This window comes from Mastomys coucha, unplaced genomic scaffold, assembly GCF_008632895.1.
Source record: "Mastomys coucha isolate ucsf_1 unplaced genomic scaffold, UCSF_Mcou_1 pScaffold14, whole genome shotgun sequence".
Taxonomy (NCBI): Eukaryota; Metazoa; Chordata; class Mammalia; order Rodentia; family Muridae; genus Mastomys; species Mastomys coucha.
Window position 1 is genome coordinate 113,791,565 of NW_022196896.1, and position 10,628 is coordinate 113,802,192.

A 10,628-nucleotide genomic window follows, 5' to 3' on the forward strand; every position below is an offset into this window, starting at 1 on the left:
GCTGTACCATCACAAAATGGCCTGCTGAGTAGCAAGAAACCAGAGTGGAGCTGTCACCTCCCCAGCGGCCTTCTGCCCATCCCTTCTGCAGGTCTTGAGGCAGATTCTAGAAGCATCAGTTACCACCAACACCCCTATCCCCCCGATGCTGCTGCACCCCATTTTCACAGAGCTGCACGTCCAGGTGAGGCCAGTGAGGGTTGCCCTCCCCACTGCGTCCTGCCGGCATGCAGGCAGATCACGCTGGACTGCCCACTTGGCCTGTAAACCCTGTGAGCCCCTCAGTCTCCCTGCGCACTGCTCCATAGGTGTGCTCCAAGGCCCCAGTCCAGCAGCAGTTCAGCAGCCAGAACCTGATGGAGATCGTGCACTGCTTCATAGCCCTGGGTGAGGTCTGCAGGGACCTGGGGAGGTCCGGCCCCTCGCTGAGTGCAGGCATGGAGGCAGACCCCCTCCCCCTTGCCCCCCTCCCCTCCGCCAGCCTCGACTGACATGCTGCTCCTTTTGCCCCGCAGCCCGCTCCTACCCCAAGGAGCTGATGAAGTTCTTCTTCAGCCAGGTGGAGATGAGCAAAGAGGCTATCCGTGTGGGGACACTGGCCCTGATCAGGGCAATAGTAAGCGCCGATGGTGAGCCAGCTGGAGTGGACAGGCATCATGGGCAGAGCACAGGGGGAAACAGTGACGTTCCTATCTGGTTCCCACCCTATTTTTGTAGTCACTGCTGGGTGGTCAAGTCTCTTGATTGCTTCGTATTTCTCAGCCTTAAGTTTAACCAGTACCGTGGTCCTTCCATACCTCTGCCCTCTGGGCTTGACTTTCACAGTTAGCCTGAATCCTTGTGAAAGACCTCCAGCTGTCGGAGGCTGGTTGTAAGACTGGCCGTAACCTTGGAGACATAACCCTAGGTCCACAAACTTAACATTTACCCTCAACAACCTCTCTTAACCTTTGTAGGTACCAGGTACATGCCTGGTGTGTATTTAGACATTCATTCTCAAACCACTAATACACATAAAAATAAAAATAAATAAATAAACACACAAACCATTATTACACAAATTGTTTGAATTTAGCTGGATTCAGCCTGTGAGCGATTTCTTGCTTGTTCCTAGCCAGGAACCACAAGAAACCGGCTCCTCACATGTCACTGATGGGTTCCAATTGCTGAACAATTCTGGGTGCTTAGCTGGATAATAACCAAACCTTAGTTTAACAATCCCTTTTCAGTCCTCTAGGCGATAATTACCCAAAGATAATCAGATCAAGATATTCATTAAAACACTGATCTAACACAAAACGTTAGACTGGCCTATGTGGAGGCTGGGGAGATGGCTCAGTGGGTAAAGTGCTTGTCATCCAAGCACGACCAATTGTGTTCAGACCTTGAGCACCCATGTAAAAAGCTGGCTGTATCAGTATATGTCTATAACTAGGGACTGAGATCAGAAACCAATGGATGCTTGGCACTCATTGGTCAGCCTGCTTAGCTGAACTGAACTCAAAGTTCAGTGAGAGCTTCTGTCCTGAAGAAAAAAAAAATGAGGAGAATGGTAAAGGAAGATGCAGGGCATGGAACTCTGACCTCCATGTTCGTGCGCATGTGCGTGTGTGCTTGTGCTTGTGCGTGTGCGTGCGCGTGCGCGTGAGCGTGTGCGTGTGTGTGTGTGTGTGTGTGTGTGTGTGTGTGTATGTGTCTGTGTCTGTGTGTGTGAATTTGGTTCTGGGAAGAGAGGGCTGTGCTCAGGGGGAGCCTACCAGTGAGGGTCCTAAGGAAGTCATCCTGAGTCTGTGGTCTGTGGAAGGGAACTGAATGGGATGTGTCAGGGACAAGCCACCCAGTGTCTTCCTGAGCCACAGGTCCCCAGGCTGGTCTGTCTCTTTCAGACCCCAAAATGAATATCAAGACCATCTACCTGGCCATCCGGGTCGTCAAGAACACTCTCTCGGACACTCGGTCCAAGGTAACAGGAAGGGGACCCCATCGGGGTAGCTAGGGCTAAGGGGTGGAGGATGGAATAGCCGACTTCAGCCAAGCAAAGTCGAGCCAGGGAGAGCTGCAGCGCTGTCAGAGACCAGGGACTTTCAGAGCAGTCTGCCCCAATTCAACCTTGCAGGGAAGAAAGGCCCCTGCCCACAGAGGGTTTGTCTAGTAATCTTACTGCTTGTGAGAAAAGTAACTGGGGAGACACGCTCATTAGCACACCCTCAGCTAGCTGAATACCACAGTCCTGGGCTGCAGCTGGCTTGGAATGCTGGGAAAGCAGTGGCAGGGAAGGGATGGTCGGAGAAGCTCTGGTGAACATGGGGCAGGGTGTTTAGATAGAGCTGTCTTCAAAGTCTGGAAGCCACAAAGACATAAAAAAATACGACTAGTTTTGTGCCCCGCCCCTGCGTTTTACTGTATACCTGAGGGAGACCAGAGTAAAAACTATACATATATGTGTGTATATATGTGTATACACACACACATATGTTTCCGCACCAAGGCTGTTATGACCATGTAACCAATGTTAGGGTGGAATGAAGATGTTTATGAAGGGCCCAACTGAGACACTCATGTGACAACACTGCAGAATGATGTCCCACCATGCAGAAGGCAGTGCTAGGCAGAATGGGGGAGTCACCAGGTATCCCCTGAAATCCCTCAGAGCTCAGAGCACTGGCAATTCCCAGGTGTCTCAAGTCACAAGATCGTTTGATACAAATATCCATGCTGAAGCCTGGCCCTCCCTACCCTGTCCTCACAGGTTCGGATGGCAATTCTACGAATCATTGGCCAGCTGGTTCTGTCAGGCTTCCAGGAAAAGATCAAAGGCTGGGGTCTGAAATATGTGTCTGTCCAGCTCACCTTATCTACCTACAAGCTGGTGAGTGGCCCCAGCACTAGTCCCACCCACTGAACAGCTTCACTTTAGAAATGGGTTTCTAAGTGCTGAGGAAAGAGCTCGGAAAGAGCTCGCTGAGAACCTGTTTGGACCTGTGACATCTCCCAGGCATGAGGCCCAGGCCCAGGCCCAGCCCTTAGCATCCTAAGATCCAGTGTCTGGGCAGGGAGCCCCCTGGGGAGGAGGGAGACCACTCTTGAGATCTTGACAAGCCCCTGCCTGCAGGATCGCCCTGGTTCTATCTTCTAGACAAACCGCCGGGAATGCTTTTATCAGAGGGATTTAGAAGAGAAGATGGTCCACAAAGTAACCATGGATACTGTGAAGATCATAACTTCTTCTATCAGTGGCATGACCAATGTGAGTCACTTCCCACCCAGGGGGCCATTGCCATGATGATGGCTCCTGGCTTCATTCTGAAGGCTGGCAGAGGAACCACCTCTGAGCCCCCAGCAGGTCTCAAAATGTTGCAGTCACCTTATTGCCTGAAGCACGCGCATTAAAGTACCTCTGGGGGAGGGCATTCTACAGTTCAGTAAGTTCAGCTGGGAGGACTCTATATGACCTCAGGGACCCCAGGTCACAGGAGAAATCAGTGTACCTTTTTTTAATTGGAATGGATGAGACACACAAGAATGAGGCAGGGGGAAAAATATATCATGACATCATCAAGAAAGGAACGTTTGGCTGTCCATGAAGCCATAGGCTGGATGCCTCCTATCAAGTGGGAACTGGAGAGGAGGGTTAGAGGCTGCAGGCTGCAAGCCTGAGTTGTAGGGCTATGGAGAAAGCTGTCGTTTTGTAGCAATTTTTCTTCTGAAGAATTGTGCTCCTTGGGCCTCTCAGCTGCCTGCACTCAAGGGCGATCCTCTTTACGGATTGTGATCCTTTCATCACAGCTGTGGTGATGTGTGCACAGTAATGCTGGGCTAGCATTTGGTTTAATAAGAGGGTACACTTGCTCAGCCAAGTTGACAAATAGACCTGAATATCACAACTGCAAGCACCCATGGATTACTGGACTAGTTTGTAACTCAGAGGCCTCTGGAGCCCGGGGAAGGACCTGGTCAGAGGAAGTACTGGATACAGAGTGAGTGTGAGGCTAGTAGGGCTGTGTGGATGCCATCCGGTTGCCTCTGAAAAAAAATCCAGGGTAGGCAGGGAAGCTGGTTGAGTATTTGGGATAGCTTTTGGGATGCCAGGTAGAGTCCACACGATGGGTGGAGCCTGGCCAGTACTGGACAGGGGTGGTGGGGCAGCATAGGACACCTCTAAGTGGTCCTGTGCCCTCCTCTCCCCATTCCTGTCCCAGGAGTTCTGGGTGAGGCTTCTGTGCTACATCATGGAGACAGACTACACCGAGGCACTGACCCCCATCTGCATCAGCCTCACAAACCTGGCTGAGAACCAAATTCATGGCAAAGACACAGAGGCTGGAATAGCTGGAAAGAGCAAGCACGGTGGGTGGCATCCCTGGGTCAACAGGTGGGAATGGGCAGGTGAAATGGTTCCTGGTTACCCTTGTCGCAGAACCCTGATCAACCAAATTTCCCCCTTCTCCAGGAAGCATCTAGAATCCTCCCCGCCATGTCTAGAGAGGGGTTAAAAGCCTGCAGACTTCCTCCTGGTGGCCCATTCATCATGTCCCTGCCTTGACAGCACTCATCATGGGCAGGGCAGGGAGGGGGCTCCTGACCCTACCTCTAGCTGTGGTCTTTCTGGGTCTCTGCCCTGCTCAGCTTCTCTGAGCCATCTAGAGGGCCTGTAGCATTATTTTGTCAATTCTGTCAACTGACTCTACTATGGTCCACTCAGGGCAGGCACAGTCAACATTGGCTCTCAAGTGACCACGTCCCTCTGCATCATGTCACTGTTCTTCTCCTTCCCGACTACCTCTGGTCTCAAGGGGATGCTCTCATGGCTCTCCAGGGCTTCCCAGGGTCAGGCATGACAGGGGGTAGGGTGACTCAGGAGGACTGTTCCTATCCAAGGACAACAACAAAGGGTAGGGCCTGTCATCTGGGTTCAAGCTAAGAAGCTTAAGTGAATCTATTTCTCTGTGACCTTTCAATTCTGAATGTTGAGTCTTCGCCTGGGTCTCCACACCCACAGCTTCTCGGAAGCCCCGCCCCCTCCCTTGCCTATCCACCTGAGCGCCATTGGTTTTGGAGGCTTACTGGTTCCCAAGGCATATAGTGACTGGACAGGAGGGAGTCGGGGCAAGGAACCAAGTCACTCCTAGTGGAAGAGAGGCTAAGGTTTATAATAGGAGATAGGACATTGCCCTGGCAGATCCATTCAAAAATAAACATCTACAACCTAAAACACATCATCCGTGAACCTGACTCATGAGCAAAATTCTCCCTTCCTTTTGGAAGCAGCCAATGATGTTCTTCATGAGAAACTCCCTTGGGCAGACCCATTCTTTATCTGGAATAATAGTAATAATTCTGAAAAATGACCTTCAAAGTGCCCACCTTGGGGGTTATAGGACACGTCTGGAAATGGGTAGGCATCCTTATCTGAGGTTCCTTTTCCTTCCTCAGTGGACCTGCCTGCACCCCAGAAGCTGCTGGCCCGTCTCCTGGTGAGTGGCTGACATACTGTGGCAGGTGACACCTCTTCCCTGAACTCCTCATTCTCCATGCTCCAGAGGGAGGAGGGATCTGGGATGCAGGGAAGATGCTGGATATCGGGCAGAATAGTATCTAGAGGTCTGTGTTGTCCTTCTTGGGAAGATACATCAGAGACAGTGTGCTCAGATGTCTGGGGACCTGGTCAGGATCTCTTCTCAGATTCCTATGCCATCAGACATCACCAGTACACCAATCGCGGCCCTGGGTAGGCTCAGTCCTGTGGGCACTAATCAATGCTCCGTTAAGTCTCAGGGTCAGGAAGGAACCCAGGTCTGGCCTCTCATCCCCTTCCTGCCTGCAGTGTCCCCTACAGACCTTTCTATGCTGGAAATCCTTGGCCTTTATTTGAAAATAAAAACATATACCCTGCTCAGTTTCCTCTTTATAATGAAGATGGTAGACTCTGACAGAGGGAGCAGAGGCCTGGCCTCTGCTCACTGACTCACTGGGGCCTTGCAGGTGCTAATGTCATCACCCTACAAAGGAGAAGGTCGTGGGATCGCCATGCTCAACCTCCTGAGGACCCTAAGCCAGAGCATTGCTCCTTCCATGGCTGACATGTGGGAGCAGGAGATCCCTCTGCTAGTCCAGTACCTGGAAGGTGAGGTGCCCACTCTGTGTGCCTTGCTGGGCCACTCACTGGTCATGTGCCTTCGATCACAGGGACCTGTGGTCTGGTGGACCTGAACAGACCTCCTTTGGCCTTAAGAACTGGATGCATACCTTGGGGGATGTGGGAAGGGAAATACTGAATGTAGTGAGCTCATTTGTAGAGGGTCTCTTATGCTGGGGCAAGAAGGTTTATCGGGGGTGGGGTCGGAGGGAGCAGAAGAGGGCAGCCCATGAGACCATCCATATTATCCTGTAGAGCACACTGAGTTTACCTGGAACCAGAAGGCCTGGGAGGATATGCTGATTCAGGTAAAGGGGTGAACTGTCTCTGAGGCCAGAACAAGGGAGAAGAGAAGGAGCCTTGGAGGACATTTGATGAGGACAACAAGATTAGGGTCTTGTAAAGGACATGTTTGCCTCTGTCAGAGCAGACTTAACAAGGTTGGCGCCTACGTCTGTGTGTTATCAGTAAGGGAGAACTGAGCGAGCCAAGTGCCTGGAAAAGCAGCGGGGACAGCCTGCTTTTCCAGGACAGACCTAATCTCCCAGCAGCTTCTAAAGCCACAGCCATGCTCCAGACACACATAATGTTAGTGTTGGGTTGGCCGTCCATCCAGTGAATGGAGATCTAGAGAAGGTGGCCCCAGAAAGAACAAGCCCATATTCAGGGTCACATAGTATTCCTCAAACCCAGCTAAGAGCAAGGCCGGATTTGCATGCCTCTGCCCACCACCGTCTTCGACTTCCCAGTTTCTGAGAAACTCTCTCAAGAAGACCCGTGGGACCAGCTGGAGCCTGCGCCTCAGCAAAGAGCTGAACAACCAGATCGAGACCTTCGACAGTCCCTCCTTGGAAAAGGTTTGTCCTCACAGGGACCTTGTAGTTCAGGCAGGGTGGAGCTTCCGGAAACGGGAGGGGCCTCTGGGGATGGGCGGGGCCTCCGGGGATGGGCGGGGTCTCTGGGGACTGGATAGGCTCAGGACATTTTTACATCAGATCAGGTGGCCCCATGACTACTTAGTGTCCTAGAAAGAGAGGAAGTAATCTGATCCAGTGACTTTTCAGGCTCTTTAAAAATCTCTCTTGTTTGTCTTCCACATTCTGGTCTATGGTCACAAGTACTTTTTTTTTCTTTTGTAAAATATTTTTTCTTGCTATTTCTTTGTAAAATTATAAAAATAATTGAAAGAAATCAGAGAGGCTCTCAGTAATTGGAAAGCACCCCATGTTAACGGATAGAGTTAACAGATGGCAGTGTGTCTTCAGACTCTGCAACACCTCCACCACAACCCTAAGCCGCCACCCTGATATTCTGACATATAACACAAGGATATCCCTTCTCTTGCCTTTGTTATCCTATATCAGGAAGTAGCTGGGAAAAATGATGCCCCCAGGTTTATGGGTGGGAACATATCTGATAGAACTTGATAGGAAAGGATTTGGCCTTCACTGTTAAAATGTATGTCTGCCCTTATGCAGTCTGACGTCACAGAACAAACTGAATATTTATTTTACAGGATGTAGAAAATGCATATAGACACCTCTAAAAGAATCAGAACTATGTATCAAGGGCTCCCCAATAGCACCACCTGAAATATGGGAGTAGAAAAGCCTGAGATTCTCCCTCCCTCCCAACCCTCCAGGGCTTTCTGTACAGGGCCCTGGGTTTCACCTTAGGCATGGGCCTAGAGGCTGACAGGGTGGAGGTGCTATTGCTGGAGCTGCTGTACAAGACAGACTATAGCAACGACTTTGACCGGGAGGTGAGGGTACCCTCGACCCCTCTTATTTGTACTCTTCCGTGATCTGGGGGGTGGAGGCACTCGGGTCCATGTTCTTGCCTGTGTGTACCTATATCTCTCTCTGTATCGCCTGCTCTCACCTTGGCTGGGCTTCCCTGAAGGGCGTCATCCTGTGCTTTGGCCTGTGTGCACGGGGCCAGGTGAAGACAGTACTCAATGTGCTTCACGACTTTGAGGAGAGGATCCAGGAGTCAGAGCAGTCCTGGCAGATCGGTGCCTGGCGGGTAAGGCTCCTCACTGCAAGGCTTGGTGTCAGGCCTTGAAGGCGGAGCTCCTGGAAAACAAAGAAAGATCTTGCTAGGGACCTCTGGAGGAGTACTTGGCTTGAGTCATTTGTGTCTGGGGCCACAGCTGTGGGAGCTGAGACCACTGGGGTGAGGGGCTCCCTCCCCAAGGCATCTGCAGGAGCATCCACAATGGTCAGTCCTGGTGTGAGATCCAGCCTGTTGCTCGACTGGCCGTCCGTTTGCTCAGGGCAGACAAAGAAACAAGGTTGAGTCCAGCAGCTGCCAGCCAGGGAGTTAGATTCCCACCCTCCTGTTACCCCTGCTTTATGGCAAAATGAACATCAGAAGGAGCCCTTACCACACAAGAACCTAGTGAACTCGTCATTGGCACAATGGTGATTTTTAACAAATTGTTCTCAATAGTGTTATGTAGTGCTTAGCCAGCCCCCCAGGGTGACATGGTTCCTGCTCAGCTTGTCTCAGTTTAGGGATGGCCGTGCGCGCTTCCTCTGCATGTGTCACTGGACTGAACCTTCCCAGGGTGGGTAGATCCTTTGTCTGGTTCACTTCTTCCTGCCCAGTATCTGGTATGTAATTGGTGCCCAGTAAAATTGCTAATGTATACGGACCTAAGAGCTTCTTCAGTCAGAGGCTGTCCCCCACACAGCCAGCCCAGTGCCTGCTCCCTCCCGGTGAACACTCCCTGTACCTCTGTTTTCAGTTTTTCCCCATTTTTCATGTATGTGTGTGGTATGGATAGATACATATGCATATGTGTGGGTGACGTGCATGCAGGTGTGTGCACACATGCTGAGGCCTTAGTTCGATCTCAGGAACCATCCTCATTCACTCTTCTACTTATTCACTGAGACAGGTTCTTTCAAACTCAGCATTTGCTGATATGGCTGATCAGACCAGCCAATTTGATGGCTGGGGAATCCTCTGCCCACCCCACCTCAAAACTCTCCTGCCTTACCCCACCCCCAACCTTCTAGAATACAGTTGGACTGCCACACTGAGAATCTAACCCTCTCCCCATCCTCACACTTGGCCGTCAAGCATTTTTACCACTGAGGCATCCCCTCCTCCCATCCCCACCCCCATCCCCATCCCCATCCCTGCATCCACTTTCACTATCCTGCAGAAGGACCACCCCTGGAGGCGAGAGACCGTGAAGAGTGCCCTGATGGTGATGTACAGCTGTGTGTCCTCTTACTGCCACCCCCAAATGCTCCTCACCCACGTGGACAGCCCCATCACTGCTAAGATCATCCACCATTACTGCAGCAGTTGCCAGGTAGCCCACATAGAGGGAGTCAACCCTGCATTGTGCATGGGACGCTACACTCAGGAGAGGGCTGGGTCCTGCCTGGCTATCCCCTGGGAATCCAGTGCTCACACCTGAGTTCTGGGGTCATGCTTGGGTGGATAAAGCCACCCTCTCCTGAGTGCTGCAGGTGACTGTGAATCCTCAGCAGTACAAAGTGAGCCCCAGTTCTTCCCATGCCCTCCCACTCTCTCACCCTCCCCTCTGGCCTACTCACTTTCATAAAGGGGAAAAGTGGGCAGTCTCCAAAATGACACAGAGGTATGGGATACTTTCTTGAATTGTTAAGGTGGATGAACATGGAAGAATTCATTTTTAAAACTCGTGGTGTAAAATGCATATAGTGGGAGGCAGGGAGACAACTCTGTCACGGAAAGTGCTTACTACACAAACATAAAGGCCTAAGTTCGAATCCCCAGCTCCCACGTAAAGCATCTGTAATCTTAGTGTTGAGGGGGTGGATCACCTATCATGAGGATAGGAGGATCCATCCAGTCTGACTGGATTGTAATCTCCAGGCTTAGGCAGAGACCCTGTCTCAACAAATATAATAATTGACAAAGATACTCAACACTGACCTCTGCCTTCCACACATGCGCACACACACATGCACACACATGTGCCCACACACACGTACATGAACAAGAACCATGAAAAGATGCACAGAGTGTAAAAATGACCCCCGTGGCCATTTTCAAAACTACAGTTTCCTGTAGTCGATGAATGGACAGGTGAGGGGGGTGCCACTCAGAGAAACCCTGATGTGAAGCCTTCTTCAGAGACAGGGAAGGGTTTAGAGGTGAGGGGCATGGCTTCAGGGCTCTCCTGAGTCCTTGGCAAATAGGTTCTCTCTCACATTCTTCCTCGGGGCATAGGACATCAGCCTCAAAATGGCCTTCATGAAGAGTGTCGTGCAAGTCACCAAGGCCATCAAAAGCATGCAAGACCCAGAGGACTTCCAGTTTGCCCACAAGTCAGCTCTTACTGGCCTCGTAGTTGTGAGTGGGACAGGGCTCCCCAGCCCTGGGTGGCCTGGGATCTAGCTCTTCAACTGTGGCCTGGGTGGCCTTGGGATCTAGCTCTTCAACTGTGGCCTGGGTGGCCTGGGATCTAGCTCTTCAACTGTGGCCTGGGTGG

General features: G+C 51.4%; 1 protein-coding gene across 7 annotated transcripts in view; it reads left to right on the plus strand.

Moving 5' to 3' along the window:
* The window catches only part of Mroh2a (maestro heat like repeat family member 2A), a 36,466-nt gene that overhangs the window by 8,233 nt on the left and 17,605 nt on the right, over positions 1–10,628 (plus strand). For all 7 annotated transcript variants that reach the window (XM_031368346.1, XM_031368342.1, XM_031368345.1 and 4 more), the window contains exons 9-23: positions 92–184; positions 309–387; positions 516–629; positions 1,887–1,963; positions 2,750–2,869; positions 3,137–3,247; positions 4,200–4,347; positions 5,434–5,474; positions 5,983–6,124; positions 6,392–6,444; positions 6,886–6,993; positions 7,779–7,898; positions 8,039–8,161; positions 9,309–9,461; positions 10,367–10,489. In XM_031368346.1, coding sequence (XP_031224206.1) covers positions 92–184; positions 309–387; positions 516–629; positions 1,887–1,963; positions 2,750–2,869; positions 3,137–3,247; positions 4,200–4,347; positions 5,434–5,474; positions 5,983–6,124; positions 6,392–6,444; positions 6,886–6,993; positions 7,779–7,898; positions 8,039–8,161; positions 9,309–9,461; positions 10,367–10,489 — 1,605 coding nt within the window. The remainder of the gene's footprint in view (positions 1–91; positions 185–308; positions 388–515; positions 630–1,886; positions 1,964–2,749; positions 2,870–3,136; positions 3,248–4,199; positions 4,348–5,433; positions 5,475–5,982; positions 6,125–6,391; positions 6,445–6,885; positions 6,994–7,778; positions 7,899–8,038; positions 8,162–9,308; positions 9,462–10,366; positions 10,490–10,628) is intronic.